Source organism: Arachis hypogaea, chromosome 5, assembly GCF_003086295.3.
Source record: "Arachis hypogaea cultivar Tifrunner chromosome 5, arahy.Tifrunner.gnm2.J5K5, whole genome shotgun sequence".
In the NCBI taxonomy this organism is placed as follows: domain Eukaryota; kingdom Viridiplantae; phylum Streptophyta; class Magnoliopsida; order Fabales; family Fabaceae; genus Arachis; species Arachis hypogaea.
In genome coordinates, this window is record NC_092040.1 from 107084788 (window position 1) to 107102164 (window position 17377).

At 32.5% G+C, this 17377-nt stretch overlaps 1 protein-coding gene across 2 annotated transcripts; it reads right to left on the bottom strand.

Moving 5' to 3' along the window:
* Positions 1 to 754: 754 nt before the first annotated feature.
* Positions 755 to 6570, bottom strand: LOC112802550 (serine/threonine/tyrosine-protein kinase HT1). 2 transcript variants are annotated; one of them, XM_025845814.3, is made up of 4 exons: positions 6275 to 6416; positions 5650 to 6064; positions 4225 to 4680; positions 755 to 1195 (listed from the first exon to the last, which is right to left on the bottom strand). In XM_025845814.3, the coding sequence occupies exons 2-4, from the start codon at positions 6010 to 6012 to the stop codon at positions 941 to 943; spliced, it is 1074 nt and encodes a 357-aa protein (XP_025701599.1). In that variant the 5' UTR covers positions 6013 to 6064; positions 6275 to 6416; the 3' UTR covers positions 755 to 940. The 2 variants fall into 2 exon arrangements, with proteins under 2 accessions (XP_025701599.1, XP_025701598.1); XM_025845813.3 differs by having other exon boundaries at positions 5650 to 6570.
* Between the last annotated feature and the right edge of the window lie 10807 nt (positions 6571 to 17377).

A 17377-nucleotide genomic window follows, 5' to 3' on the forward strand; every position in this document is an offset into this window, starting at 1 on the left:
TTGTTTGCCATAGTGTAAGAGAGAGATCTTCTTACAAAATATTCTATCAATCCTGAGTAAGGATCAAAGTGCAGATATTCTCATAAAGTATTGTCCCCAGGGCCATCTCAGTCATGTTACTCCATGTTAGGATTGTTTGATATGTACAATCCAATTTAAGGGAAAATGTTGCTTGATTTTGTTTCTTTTTTCTGTAATTTCTTTCTATTTTCTTCGTGTTTATGTTCTTTCTTGCTCATGCTCATCATATTTCACTAGATTTCCTCTTCATATCTCATTTTATTGCAAGTTGAGGTTTGTCCAAATTGAGAGGGAATGTCTTGTATATAAGCTTAGGATATTTATGTTAGTTGAGTTAGTTAATTGGGATGACAACTCAGCAAGTTAGTTATGCAAGTGACAAGGTAGTCAGTGTCGAGTACATGAATCAGCTAGAGGGAGAAACATGCCAATACCAATAGGCATAGATAATATATAATAAGCCAGTCACGGGTGATGAAACTTGATTATTCTATCAATTCCAATTTTCTCATTTCTGATTCCTCTACTTCCCTCTTTCCTTTCTCTGCATTTTTCATCTTCACCTCTTTTTCAGTGGCATATGGAACACAGTTTTAACAGAAACTACATTTTTTTTTTGTAAAATCTTTCTATATTAACCACCTGCTACTCTATGTGAATTGCACATTTTAAACTTCAAAAAGGTAAATTGCACATCATTAAAAGTTAAAGGGGAAACAAAACAAAACAAAGGTAGAAGGAAAACTAATAATTCATTTCTTTTTTTCCCCCTTAAACATTACAGTATAAAACATTAACTCTGAAGAGGATCACATTTATTAATTAATTCATCGATTGAACGTGCAACACAGCTCTTCATGTCAATTTGTCATCATATAAACCCAAAAAAAAGAAGAAAAATATTGGATTGACTAGCTAATTAAGCTTTGCAAGCAGTAGATTTATGGCGAGTATTGCACTTAGGTATGCATCCAAGAATTGTTGTGTTATTAGAAGGGCGAGGTTTGTATGTTTTGAAGAACTCGGGATCCTGCTCCAATGATTCTGTGTAGTTCTCCAAAATGGGAACTATCTCATCAAAATGTGGCCTCTTATCTGCATTGCTTGACCAGCATCTGTTTATTAGGTCACTTAGTGCCCATGGACATTCAGATGGCAATGGTGGCCTTGCATTCTACACAAACAAAATACGAATAAATAAATACATAAGTCCCACAATTTGAGTGTGATTAACGAAATGTATATTTACGAAAGAAGCTACTATAGTGGTTATCTCATGCATATACATGTCCGTTTGAGCATGTGATTCTCTCTCCCAATTATTATAAATAGAGTAATATCTTAAATTAGTCACTAAAACTTTTTAGTAAGACAATTTAATTCTTAACAAATTTTAATTACTAAATCAGTTCTTAACTTTTTATCTTGTTTGACATATTAATTCTCGTGTCAAATTTTGGTAAAAAAAAGTTAGACAAGACATAACAGTCTTAAAAAATTTTTAAAATTTCATATTAGTTTCTCTCTGTAGACGAACAATCTGATGTAAGGACTTTCTATCTAACGAAATAAAAAATTAAAAACTAATTTAATAATTAAAATTTGTTGAAGACTAAAGTATATAACTAAATTTTTTAAAGACTGATTTGAAATTACTCTTATAAATCAACCAGTACACCTCAAAATCAACCACCAGCAGTCATTATGCATTTTTAAATTTAGATCAATATCCTTTAAAGTGAGAGAGTTGGCAAAGTGATGAAGTGAAAAACTAATCACTATTAAATTAAAATAGTGAGACTTACATGCAATGAGAGTTGCAAATTCAATGAAAATTAAGTTCTCATTTTATCACTTTATTAATTTTCTCACTTTAAATATCTAAATTCTTTAAATTTGCATATATGTTGTGAGAGAGGATAGAGAAGTCCTAATAATAAAACCATAAAGCTAGCTAAAATATATCAAAAATTGCTACAAGAATTTAATTTGCATACAAAACTTTTACGTAGTTATCTAAAACTCTGTCACGAGTAAAGTATTTGACTGTCACCCAGCGAACTTTAGAAGTCTTATAAACAACCACCTAAGTGATGATAATAAAACACTTTTACATATAACAATTAAACTATTTATAACAATATATAAAAACAAATTTTGAAATACGGTTTTACAGAAAAGTTTATGGGATTCTTTAGCAAAAACATTTACAGATCATGCCATTGGATGGATGATGATATAAAACTTAAGTGTATAAAAATCGATCTCAAACATATATTATGCCTTGTGGTTGAGTTTAACTAGTCCCATGTTCAGAAGTCAGCACATTAACTTATCCAAAAATAGAAAATTGGAAATATAACCCTCTTGATGCAAGTGTATGCATACTTTATAGTATTTTATAAAGGTTAAGATCCGAAGTATATCTTTTGGATATTTGTAGCATGCGTTAAGGGAATGAGCATGAACAGTTGGAAAGGACTAATATATATAACACCCCCCCCCCCCTTTCTCTCTCTCTCTCAAGTTACTATGAGTAAAAAACTTTAAATATACATAAATGTATTAAAAATGTACACATATTAACTAAACTTTTTATTTTAAAAGTTTTTGTATTTTCTATAAAAGCTTCTTAAAAAAAAAAAGAAGAAGACAGAAAAGTTTCACCAAAATCAATAATTTCAATATCTACCAAAATAGCATTAATGAAATTAATTATATGACACTTTGTTTTCTGGCGTTCTGTGCATGTGACAGGAGGGAGTGGTAGCCATCATTGTTGATTTTCTCATAAATATTGATACATGGCACATACCAAATTTTTTAATGTTTTGGAAAAGTTCAAGAACCATCTTAAGATGTCAGGCAAAAATAGATAGTGAAACATCGCAATCTTTTCTGCGGTGTGTTTGATTCAGTTTTCCCCTGATAAAAAAACCAATTTCTTTTCTAATAAAAAAATCACTTGAGTTATGACATATTTACATGAAAAAATAAACTTAGTTTCACAAGACGTAAACAAAACAGTTTCTAATAAAAATTAATTTCCAATTTTTTAATTATATAAATAAATCAAATTGTTAACTACTTGTTTTTTTCCCTAGAATCCAAAACATAGGCACTCTATATATTTGGTAGCAATTCAATCCAACGTTGTTAATTGAATGTGTCTTGCTTAGATAAGCAAAGGAGCTATCTTATCAGAAATCAATAATCATGGCCACATGCTCCACTCTAAATATTGTAGACAATGCATGATTGTTGCCCACCCTTGCCCCCACGTTTGAGAAAGATCCGGGACACATTAACCATCAAGGTCCTACTCAAATGCATGCATAGGACATGCATAACAGATAATTAAAATGTAACATATACCTATACATGCTAAATTAATAATTGAATTTGACAAAGTATTATTGGCAAAACAAGTTCATGCATATTCAAGGCTAAATAAGAGTTTAATCATTTCTATTTCTTGTCACTGTAAAGTTCCTTTATATTGACATTCAATGAGAATATGAGATGGTATCATCTAGATAAAAAACAAAAATTGTTTCTTTTTGAGAGTAAATATGTAAGTTATCTACTTTTGTTTATGCAATAACACCTATCTGAATATGTATATAAGAGAATTTTACACTTATGGTGAATATATATATATATATATATATATATATATATATATATATATATATATATATATATATACTCCTATATTTTATAATATCACTCTCCCCATGAGTTTTTTGGATCGTATGTATGTATGAATTTATAGTAAAAAAGAATGATATTATCAAAATGGAAGTAACAATACCCATATCCATGTATATATATAGAGAGAGAGAGATCATGTTGATTTTCAACCACGGCATCAATGAAATTTGTATTGCATGTTTTAGCACAAAAGTTAACAAAATATTTAATTTGGTCTTCAGTAGTCTACAGCTTTAATCAGTTATAAAACACTGAGTTAGTAGTTCTGATAAACATATACTACTCTAACTGTGATTTGGGACAATTAGTTGATACTAATATGTCTAAAGTCAAACAGCAAAGAAACAAGCCAACTTTGTTCAAACTTCACAGCATGGATGCTATAAGCCTTTAGAGGTGATTAAGTATATTAATCATCTGATATATTCTGTTAACTCACAATTAAGAATATGAATGATACAATTAAGTAAATTCTGATGCAATATATACCTTGTGGGAAACTGCAAATGCAGCTTGCTCTGGTGTCATGTTTTCAAATGGTGTCTGTCCTGTTAAAATCTCCCATAGAACTATGCCAAAACTATAGACATCAACTTTCTTAGTGTGATGCTTTTCTTTGATCATTTCCGGAGCCATCCACCGGTAAGTTCCGGTGAATCCTTTCGCGCTACCACACTGAGATTCCAAGCAAGAGATACCAAAATCTGCTACTTTTACACACATATCTTCCCCCAGAAGCAGATTTTCTGATTTGAGATCCCTATGAAGTATCCCCTGAGAGTGAAGATATTGCATCCCCCGTGCAATGTCAAGGGCTAATTTCAGAACAATTTCGAGTGGAACTGAATTTGATTGTTGCTGATGCAGATATTTTCTCAATGATCCGCCGGCTAAGTATTCGGTAATTATACAAAAGACAGGAGGTTTCTTGCAGGCTGCAATAAACTGCAAGATCAATAGAATGTCAATAGCTGATTGAAAATGTATAATAATCTAGCTATTATTCAGCAGCTGCAAATTTTTAAACACAAACAATGCATTCTACTCTCATGAATAAGAAACTGCCTTTTAGAACTATGTAGTAGTAAGAATTAAACCAAATTAGAACGCAATACTTCCCAAAAATAAAAAAATAAACACTTAATAAAGAAGAACATTCACATAGACACTGCAATCTATTCGATTCCGTGCATTAGGGCAAACCCTAAATAAAGATGATTATTAATCTCTTGTTCAGTTTTTCAGACCGATGAAATGGAACAGAACAGAAAAGGACTTGTTTGGCAATTTCAACTATTATAATCAGAAATGTAGTAAATCCCTATCTACCACTCAATTCCTCTTCTCAGATAATAGATTCAATCTACCAAGTTAATTACTTAATGGTAAAACTATCTCGTAGTCTTCAGAAGATTTCAAATTACTCAATTACTCAATTAGTAAATAAAGACAATAACATCAACAACAAGGACAGGGAATCCAAACTCCAAAAGTGATGCTTCAGCATTGAACCATCAGAAAGAAATTCAAAGTTAGCTACCACAAAAAAGAAGACTTATCCACAATTAGACTAGACTCCAAATCATCAAAGTCATCATCTTCAATAGCATGAGAATCATATCTCGAAGCTACAAAGACTTGTCATTGGTATTATGCATGCGGTCCTACGTTCAAACGTGATCCCGTCATGTAACATTCCTTATTCTTAAAATAGCAAGAACAGAACGATTGAGCTTGCGTGCTTAGAGGGAGTCCGAACCCGGAGAAACTCAAATTAAGGAATTATAGTAAAAGAACCGCGGACTGCCTGATAATAATATTAGTGGCTGTTTCTAGTTTTAAACTTATAACCTTGAGAGAACAATAAAGAGTCCAATACAAAAAAAAAGAAGAGAGAGTCTCGGTGGCACTCACAGTGAGGATATTGGGATGGCGCAAGCGGAGGAGCAAGGAGACCTCAGAAGTGAATTGTTTCTCAAGAAAAGAAGCAAGATCCTCATCCTCCTCAGGCAGGCTTACAAGCTTGATGGCCACATCCTTCTGCTTGTATACACCTCTGTAGATCCTGCTGTGCCTTCCCGTGGCGAACTTGGAACCAATGAGAAGCTGAGACATGTCAGCACTCCATTCCTCTTCGCCTTCTCCCTTGATCGCCGCACCGGGAGACACCAAGTACTTCGACCATGACACCGCCCTCTTGTACTCCCCAAGGGACAGCCTCCTCCCTGACGACCTCATGCTCCCATTCCCGTTCCCTTTTTGCTTCAACCAATGCATATTCTTCTTATTAGTACAAACCACTCACTCCTCAATACTGCTCGCCTCAAAACTTGTATATACAAAAACAATCAATCGGAATTGCAAAGAATAAAAATTATGAATAAAGGTATTCAGTTTTTTTTTTTTAAATCTGTGACCTCCCTTCACAGGAATGCAGATCCGGAAAGATATAAAATGATTGGAGTTTTAAACAAATGCAGCAATTTGGAAGGTGGCTAAGTAATGGTTTTCAATTTCATGGGTTAATAAATAAACGTACTTGTTCATGAGATAAACTACATTTTACGGATACTGATAATGGTTTGGTCTCGTTGAAGGTCATGGAATCACGACGAATTTATGAAGAGGAGAGAAGAAGAAGATGACAAGAGAAAACCAGGACCAAAGACGGAAACAAAAAAGCTCACAACGCCTTGCGAGTATTTTAACCAAAACGAAGAAGAGTAAAAATTAAAAATTAAAAAAAATTAACGACAGAGGATTTCCCTCAGAAGAAGACAGATTGAGATAAAGTTTTCTTTGTAGATTTCCAACTTCCAATTGGGTGCTTGCACCAGGAAAGAGAAAGAAAGGGAGGGTGTAATAGTAATAGACCATGACCCTTTATTTGGATTTGGATAGCTAAAGCAACACTTTATCCGATAATCAATTAATCAACTAATAACTTAAATTAAATTAAGAAAAATACTACTGGTCTTTTAAAATTTAATTTTTGGTTAATTTTTTTAAGAATTTTTATTATGATACTTACTTTTATGTACTAATTATTTAAAAAATTAGAGAAATTACTTACTTTTTATTTTTTTTCTTCATCTAAAAGTTGAGTAAAAAAATATTTAAAAAATACTTAATTACACTGTTAAATTAAAAATAGTATATTTATATTCTTTTTATTATTTTAGTTCAACATATGCTGGCTCGTCCCAAGAGTGTTAGGAGAAAAGATTGATACTTAAAGACGGAGATTAAGAACAAAAATTAAATTAAGTTTTTATATTATTTTTTATGCAAAATGTATAAGATTGAGTTATCTCTTGATATTTTGTTTAGTTTAAAATAAAAATAAAGACTTAAACAAATGAAATTACTAAAATATTCTTATTAATAAAATTCTACTGCTTTTTCTTTTTCCTTTTCTCTATCTCTTTCTCGAACTATATTTATACGTCGTGTCGTGCCACCTTGTTCGAGTGCCGTCGTGTCGTGTACTTTTTCTCTCATATTCTCTCGCACTCTCTCGAGTTAGTTTCGCGTCGTGTCGTGCCGTCTATGTTCAAGTTGTGCCTTCATGTTTAGGTCCATCGTGCTATTTCTGTTTTCTGTTGTGTTTGTTGCACCGCCGTAGTTCTAGTTTAGCATTGTCTCAATCTCTCTCACTTTTTTTCTCTCTTTTTTTTAATTTTAATTTTGAAATCTTTTTATTTATGACTTGATTAATATATATTGTGAGATTGTTGTTGTTTTTATATTATTGTTATTGTTGGTGGTGAAATTTAGTGATGGTAGATGTGTGTAGAGCTCGCAAGGGGTAGGGTAGGGTAGGATTTAGATTCTATCCTAACCCTACTTGCGGGTTGAGAATCTCTCAACCCTAACCCTACCCGCATTCTAAAGTTCTAAACCCTACCCTATTCGACTCTACCCACAAAAACATAAATTTTTTTAAACAAATATAAAATTCAACCATTCCAAATTTCATACATATTAATAAAATAGAAAATAAAAAACTAAGTTCAAATGAAAATTAAAAACAATCAAATCTTTAAGAAATCCAACATAAAATTATAAATAATATGATCATCAACTAATTTAGTGGTTATTTCAAGTTTTTATAAGAGAAAAATTGTGAGTTCAAGATTCACTTTCTTCATTACATACATAACTTTTACATATATATTATATAATATATTAGGAGTACGAGTAGGGTGGGGTAGGGTATACCCTAAATCCATACCCTACCCTACCCGCAGGCAGATTCGTACCGTATTCTACCCTACCGGTAGGGTAGACAACCCTATCCAAATGGATTGGTCTGGATTGGTATCCGCAGTTAGAGTATATATTGCCAACCCTAGATATGTGGTAGTGGGGTGAGAGGTGGAGTGGAATTAGGGGTGAAAAGTAAACTTGAAATATAAAATTTTAAATGAGAGTATTTCAACCTTTTTTGTTAGTGTTAATAGGTTTAATATTTGTAAATTTATATAATTATCTTTTAATACGTTTAAGGTGTTAGTCTTTAGTGACTTAGAAATATATATATATATATATATATATATATATATATATATATATATATATATATGTTACATTTAATGTAAATGCATAGGTAGGTGTATTATAAGTTGTAGTACTGTTTAGATCTCAATTAATGGTTTAGAAGTAACTAATATGCGCTAGTTATCTGATTTGGGAATTGCAACGACCACGGTTACTTTTGTCACATCGTGTGACACTAGGTCTCCCGCCGCCACCCATCCTGCTTTCCTATATAAGGGAGGTTGGATTTGAGCATATAGTAGAGTTAAGGGATTCTATATTTGACGGTTGCTTGATCTTTGTATTTGTCGAGCGGTGGAGGTCAGAGACCCATACGTTCCACCTTCTGTGGAGTGAGGTCAGCATTACGCTTGAGGATGTTGCCTACCACACTGGACTGCGCACAGCTGGAGAGCCCGTTGGGGTTGTACCAGAGACTTCCAGCGGTGGCGCCAGCACCCGACATGGGAGTGGGTTGAGGATTTATTGAGCGCTAGGCCACCACCATCGCAGGAGGGAGGGAAGCAGGTGTTTGCAGTTAGGATGACGTAGCTCAGGGACCGAGTGGCACATATTCATGATGGGGCAGCCCTGGAGACTCTCTGATAGTATGCCCGATGCTACTTGATGATGTTGATTGGGGGTTTTCTGTTCACAAACAAGTCGGCTACACTTGTACCGTTGAGATGGCTGCCACTGCTAGAGAATTTCGATCGATGCAGCCAGTTGTCTTGAGGGTCTGCACTTCTCTGCCATACCTACCACTCGTTGTGCATGGCGGCTTCCCGTAATGTGATGGACATTACGGGATGTATGCCTCTTCTTGTATCGTGGATCTACCATAGGTTCCCGTGCTTTAGTCCAGCGGGTTACGACATCGTCAGGTTCCCAATTGCTTCCAGGTATATGAAAGTTGTAATCAATTTGTTGATTACCATTAGTAGACACATAATATATATTGGAATGTAACTATTTGTAAAATTATCTTTGATCCATGCAGGTTGCCAGGGCTAGGGCAGTAGAGCAGAGATCATCATGATAGCAGGATATTGAGTTTATGTCGTTGTATCGATGCACTGACATTTGATAGAGTATGATAGAGTGTGATCTATGTATTTTTTTCAATCTACCATTGGTATATCATTTAATTAACAAAAGTTCCTAAATGTTTTTAAAACAGTTTCGCTGTACACCATACGATGATGCAGAGCTACGTCAGATTGCGTCGGACTGGATCATGACTGACGCGGAACTTTATACATAGTGGGTTGTCGTCCCTATCCTCTGCTTTCACTTTGTTGAGTTCCATCACGTTGACAGGGTGAATAGGCAGTTAGGGGGCAGCAGCATAGGCCAGCAGGCCCAATGAACGCCGATGAGTATCTCTTCAAGACGACCAAGGGAGATGATGTCTGGTAGCCAGACCAGCATCGCTACTTGTACGACCTATTCAGGGGCCATTACCAGGCACATGATTTGGTTACCATCGACGATCATCCGGACCTCCGCCTGACACAGGAGTACCTCACCTGGTGGCAGGAGACTTGCAGAGTGAGATATCTTTCTGGTGATGACATCCTGGCCGATCCCAGAACAGCAGCCCCATCGACTGATATCCTCCCTGCAGCCCCTGATCACAGAGATGAGATACAGTTACCACCGGATGCCCCATATCGGAGGCGACGGGCAAGGAGACGACTTCGTAATGATGTCCGGAGAGCAGTACGGCAGGCACGTGGTCAGCATGCCCGTAAGGATGGTGGGGATCCTCAGGACGGAGTTCAGCAGTTGTTAGACGAGGAGGCTGAGTACGCCTAATAGGAGGAGATGCCAGAGGATGTCATACCCAGTGCACATGCAGAGCAGCCATCCGACACATTTTTTGCTGACCATGGGGCTGACGTTGCTACGAGGCTTATGCTGGGTACCTCCATCCCTGGTCACCACCCGACTGATGACACCGCTTGGGAGCAGCCCCAGTTTGACATTAGATCCAATGTTGAGATAAACATCGATGATATTTTCCAGATCATCGGGGCGACCTGTGATGGGATGGATGACTAGGCCAGTCGTTATCGTCACCGAAGAGATGATACCGACATACTTGGGACATCGAGCGGTGTATCCACCCAGTATGGGACAGCTCTTCCAGGGTGCTATCAGACTCCTCTTCCACCATCGCACCAGTCTGGTTCTGCGCCATTATCCTACTATCAGATTCTATCCCAGCCACCACCGCCGCCAGGTTTTGTCTGGCCACCACTTCCTACGCCTCCTCCCATGATTGTAGCAGCTCCTCCTCCGCCACCACACCAGCATCCACCACCCACTTCCAGCCAGTCAGTTGTTCATTCTCGTCCATACCGTCCTCCCAGGATGTCTCATCCTCGTGGATGTGGGAATGGACACCACTTGGATCTTGCCGCTGGACGACGTTAGTTATTATTATTACTATGTATTTTGCTTGTTACTTATATTTATAGACCTCCATCACATGTATGACTCTTTTTTAGTGCATTTGAATCTATGACTCAGACTTGTTTATCCATGTGAATATATGTTTTGTTACGAAAATATTGTAACGTTATATATAGAAATTGTCCTGTACACTCGCACGTATCTCGAATGCACTGGGTTAAAGTAAATTACACGCAAACAAGACTAGATATTGGATATAGTGCATCCAAAATATGACCGGCACGTCCCGTATCATAAAACGGGATCAGTGCACCGGAGATATATTCGTTTTTTTATTTTCTCTACTGTATCCGAAATGTGACTAAAAACATATTTTAATAAATATTTGCACGTTTATTTAAATCGATAAATATTATATTTATTTAATTTAAATAAAAAATATTCTCCAAAACTAACATGAGTCAAAAATATTAAATTAAGAGACTAAATTAAATAAATTAAAATTTTAAAAATTATAATAAGACAAAAGTGTAATTTTAAGAATTAATTTAGAGTAAAACACTATAATAAGCCAAGGAGAATGAAATTTTACACAAATAAGCCAAATGAAAAATTGGTTCATGAATCCACCAATGCACATTACTATATAGTTCGAATCATGTTCATTCGAACTCTATTCACACATAATTCGAATCATGTTGATTCGAATTATGCACAAACGTGCACACACACTAATTCGAATCATGTTGATTCGAATTACACTCACACACGCTGCACATAGTAATTCAAATTGAATAGATTCGAATTACTCATGATTTAATTATGTCCATTTTTTATTAAAAATTTAATAATTGATTAAAAAATCAATAATTTAAAAATTAAAAAATATATATTTTATTTCATGCATTAAAAAAAAGCTAACAAAATATTTTACTCTATACAAAATAATTTTAAAAAATGGCTTAAAAGATATTAGGAATACTATAAAAATTTGTAATGTCCTAATAACTAAGGACATTAAAGAAATACTCTACATAGTCAATAATAATTTAGAAATTAAAAAAATATAATTATAACCAGTATTTACCTAAATTACTAGAATATTACAAACTTTTATAGTACTCCTAACATTTTTTAAGCCATTTTTTAAATTATTTTGTATAGAAAATGGCTTAAAATGGCTTAAAATGCACTTTATTCTAGGCAAAATAATTTAAAAAATGACTTAAAAAAATGTTAGGAGTACTATAAAAAATTTTAATGTCCTAATGACTTAGGACATTAAAAAAATATTCTACATAGTCAATACTAATTTAGAAATTAAAAAAAAATATAGTTACAACCAATATTTACCTAAATTACTAGGACATTACAAATTTTTATAGTACTTCTAACATTTTTTTAAGCTATTTTTTTAAATTGTTTTGCCTAGAATAAAGGGCATTTTTAAGCCATTTTCTATGCAAAATAATTTTTAAAAAATTGCTTAAAAAATGTTAGGAGTACTATGAAAGTTTGTAATATTCTACTAATTTAGATAAATACTGGTTATAACTATATTTTTTTTAATTTCTAAATTATTATTGACTCTGTAGAGTATTTCTTTAATGTCCTAAGTCATTAGGACATTACAAATTTTTATAGTACTCCTAACATCTTTTAAGTCATTTTTAAAATTATTTTGTATAGAATAAAATATTTTTTTGTGGTATAATTTAAATAAATTTATTTAAAAAATTTATAAAAAAATATTCATGAGCTATTAAAAATGCGCAAAAGAGTATTGTATGAAATTCGAATTGATAGCTCACTAATATTTTAAAGAAGTCTCGTAATAAAATATTTTGTTAGCTTTTTTTTAATGCATGAAATAAAATATATATTTTTTAATTTTTAAATTATTAATTTTTTTAATCAATTATTAAATTTTTAATAAAAAAATGGACATAATTAAATCATGAGTAATTCGAATCTATTCAATTCGAATTACTATGTGCAGCGTGTGTGAGTGTAATTCAAATCAACATGATTCGAATTAGTGTGTGTGCACGTTTGTGCATAATTCGAATCAACATGATTCGAATTATGTGTGAATAGAGTTCGAATGAACCTGATTCGAACTATATAATAACGTGCGTTGGTGGATTCATGAACCAATTTTTCATTTGGCTTATTTGTATAAAATTTCATTCTCCTTGGCTTATTATAGTGTTTTACCCATTAATTTAAGTACTACTTCGTTACGAATTAAGTTCGAACATTTTCGTAAATAATGACAACGAGTTAGATTTGGTTAATGTAATTAGATAATAAATCTTAAGTCCGTCTCTCACATTATTACGTAGGCTATGTTTTAATTTTTAATAAATATTTTTATTCAAATTAAATATGTATTTTATTATATGTTATTTGAAAATTTTTTATTGAAAAATGTCTTTAATAATGCATAAATGTGCCCCTAAAATATCAATTTTATTCTTTTTAAATTCTCATAATATATTTAAAAATATTAAGGTTATTAAATATATGTAAATTCTCAAAAGTAATTTTTTTTATTATGTCTACCTTAGTTGACAATTTCATTTTAAATATTATGTGTGCTATTCATGAATTTTTATTTAAAAAATAAAGTGTGTTTTTTGTCTTTATTGTTAATAATTTTCTTTTAAAAATATCTTTAATATTTAATTTTATTTTTTAACATTTTCAATTTATTTAATTTTGTTCATAATATTTTTAATTTATATCAAAATTAATTTTAGTTTTTTTTATTTTATCTAATATTTTAGATAGAGTTAATATTTAAAATAATTTAAAAACATTAAAAATACAATTGAATAAAATTAAATATTAAAAATAAAAAAACATACTTTTCTCTTATTTAAATAAAGGGAATGTATTACAAAACATTTGATACTAATTTGAAATGCATTTTTATATCCGCAAAGACCCTGTCTATTACTCTCGAGAAGGATTATTTACACACTTCCTTCACCAAATGTGTTTTTGTTCTTCTTCATGGAAATTAATTTTGGGCATGTTGTGCAACCATGAGATTTTATTTTTAATTATTTTTTAATTTATACATTTGTAGAGAATTGGACGAAATATAGATATTTTGCTGAATTAATATGTTCGTATATTGGATACATTTTGGATATAATATTTTATTGACACTTGATTGATATGTGTGTTTATTATGTTCAACTATATTTTAATAAAAAATAAAAAATCTTTTATGAAAATATTTAGACATACTTAAATATTATCAGTACTAATGTGTCTAATTTTATTTTTAATATGTATTTTTGAAATAAATTTAAATATAGTATATATTATTTATTAAAACAAAAATGTGTCATAGAGATTTTCAATTAAATCGTATTGGATTAAATTAGGGCTGGTAATATATATTCTATCCATGGTATCCAACTCGGACCAATTCGTTCGAGTAGGATTGTCTACTCGACCAGCTACGGATAGGGTAGGGTACGGTGCGAGTTTGCCTGTGGGTAAGGTAGGGTACGGGTTTAGGGTATACCCTATCCTACTCTACCCGTACTCCTAATATATTATATAATATATATATAAAAGTTATGTATGTAGTGAAAAAAGTGAGTGTTAAACTCATAATCATCCTCTTATAAAAACTTGAAATAACCACTAAGTTAGTTGATAATCATATTATTTATAATTTTATGTTGGATTTTTTAAAAATTTTATTGTTTTTAATTTTAATTTGAACTTAGTTTTTTATTTTCTATTTTATTAATATGTAAAAAAATTGGAATGGTTGAATTTTATATTTGCTTGAAATTTTTTATTTTTCTATGAGTAGGGTCAGGTAGAGTAGGGTTTAGAACTTTAGGGTGCAGATAGGGTTAGAATCGAGAAATTCTCAATTGGCGGATAAAGTAGGCTAGAGTCTTAAAAAAAATTTTAACCCGCGGATAGGGTTAGGATAGAGTCTAAACCCTATCCTACCCTACCTAATGCCAGCTCTAGCAATAAGTGAGCAACCACTAAACTAATTAGTTAATTTAGTAATTTAGAGCATTAATTTTTTATTTTTTATTTTATTAATATGTATAAAATTTAGAATAATTAAATTTTATATTTATTTTAAAAAAATTAATATTTCTGCAGGTAGAGTAGGATGGAATAGGATTTAAAATTTTAAGGTACAAATAGAATTAGAATTAAAAAATTTTTAACTTGCGAATAAAATAGACTAAAATTTTAATAAAAAATTTAACCCATAAATAAAATTAGAATAAAGTTCAAACCCTATCCTATTCTATTCATTATCAGTCCTAAATTAAATTGATTTATTCAAGCTTGATTTCACACAATTTTGTATAGATTGATTTATTTTTAGCGTATTCTCTTACTAAATCGTTCTATTCTCTTACTAAATCATTCTATGTGAGGGAGACTATATATATACCGTGTGCACGTGTGTATAGTTATAATAAACCGTTTTAGGTTGAGTTAATACTCAAAATGACTCCTTAAATTTGACCTCCAACTCAATTTAGCCATCGAATTACTAATTTACTTAAATTGTACCCTGAAATTTTAAGACGTGGCTCAAGTTGACCCTTCCGTCTATTTTCGTCACCGAAAAACTGATGTGACACATGTAGTTGACACCTGGCAGCCTCAACAGTTGTTTGACGTGGCAAAATTCTTGTATGCATCAATTTAGCTCTCAATAATTAAAAAAAAAACCTAGCAACCCCATTTCTCCCAAATCATAGTCGTTTTTGGTGAGTTGGGGAGCAACAACCAAGCCTCAGGTAGCTCCAGCAGCTAAGCCTCAGACTCTCCACAATCTCACCTCAGTCTCTCAACTCTCTCGCCTTGCACTCACACAACCCGGTCACAACAGCCAACACACTCACACACTGACTACCACACACAAGCCAGTAATTCGCACTCGCATAATACCACGAATCCACACTAATTCCCAATTCGTCATTCGCGTTTCGGTTCTTCATCAGAGCCATGGTGGTGGAGAACCCACAAGATTCGTTGAAGAAGCTCGAGTACGTGTCTCTTGTTTCGAAGGTTTGCACCGAAATAAAATCTCACATCGAAAACGGTGACAATGTACTGCAGAAGGAGATTGAAGCTGAAGCCAAAGAGAAACATGGTGGTGATAGAGACAGAAAAATACACGGTGAAGATGGGCACAGAGGAAGAGACAGAAATAGAAGGGACAGGTATGATAAATATGATAGAGATGAAAGGCATAGAGATAGGAATAGAGATAGAGATAGAGATAATGATGATTATGATGATGAAAAGGGGATTCTAGGAGAAAGGGAAGGGATAGAGAGAACGATAGGGGTAGGGATAAGGATAAGGATAGATATGAGAGACAGAGGAGAGATGTGTGTGAAGAAGAAAATGGTGGTTATGGTCAAGAAGATGGCGGTGGTGACAGAAAAGGTATGAGGGATCTAAGGCATAGTGGAGGGAATGAAGTTGAATTGTACAAGGTTTATAAAGGAAGAGGTAAAGTCTGATAAGAAGACTTATGCAAGGTTTTTTTTTCAAATTATTGGGGGCTAAATTGATGCATACAAGAATTTTGCCACGTCAGACAACTGTTGAGGCTGTTAGGTGTCAATTACATGTACCACGTCAGCTTTTCGGTGACGAAAATAGACGGAAGGGCCAACTTGAGCCACGTCTTAAAATTTCAGGGTACAATTTGAGTCAATTGATAATTTAAGGGGTAAATTGAGTTAGAGATCAAATTTCAGGGGTCATTTTGAGTATTAACTTTTTTAGATCAGATCAATTTAATAAGGACATTTTAAAAACTAAAGTCAAAATAGGACAAATGGATAAAATGTTGCTTAAATTTAAATGGGTGATTTATCCTTTGAATTACGATAAAAAATTTTACTTATCACTTTTTTACATTAATTTTAATTGATTTAATTAATTAATTTAAAAAAATGTCAGACAAACTAGATAGTAAGTCCACCAACTCACTATAAAATAGAATGACTAATATTTTAAATTTGTTTTATTTTAGTAGAATAGGCCGATCCTATTGTAAAATAAATATATAAGATGTACTGAATATAAAACAAAAATATATAAATAGAAGATTCTAATATTAATATAATTAGCTTAATAATAATAATTCATATATGTATTTACTAATATTATATATTGTATGTATATATATAAAGAGAGAAGTATTCAGAATAAAGAGAGAGAATGTTTATTATCCCCTTCTATTTATATTCGTACAAAGTATTCTTTTTCAAGACCTCATAAAGTTCAGTCTTTCTTGAGGAATTGAATTTCTCTATTGGAAAAGCTAGCCGCCCAATGTATTAAATGGCCATCCATTCATGTATATCATAACACTCCTCCTTGGATGATCATTTAGCATTATTGCCTCGTTAAAACCTTACTGAAGAAAAACTCAGTGGAAAAAAATCTTAGTGAAAGAAAAAGAGTAGAACATCCTTTTTTATGGGGACTGCCTCATTAAAAACCTTGTCAAGAAAAACCCAATGGAAAAAAACTTGACCAAGGAAAAAAGAGTACAGTCTCCCCCTCTTGCAGACATCATTTAATGTCTCGAAATCGGCGCATTCTAATCTCATGTACCAATCTTTTAAAGGAGGATTTTGGGAGTGACGTTGTGAATAAATCTGCC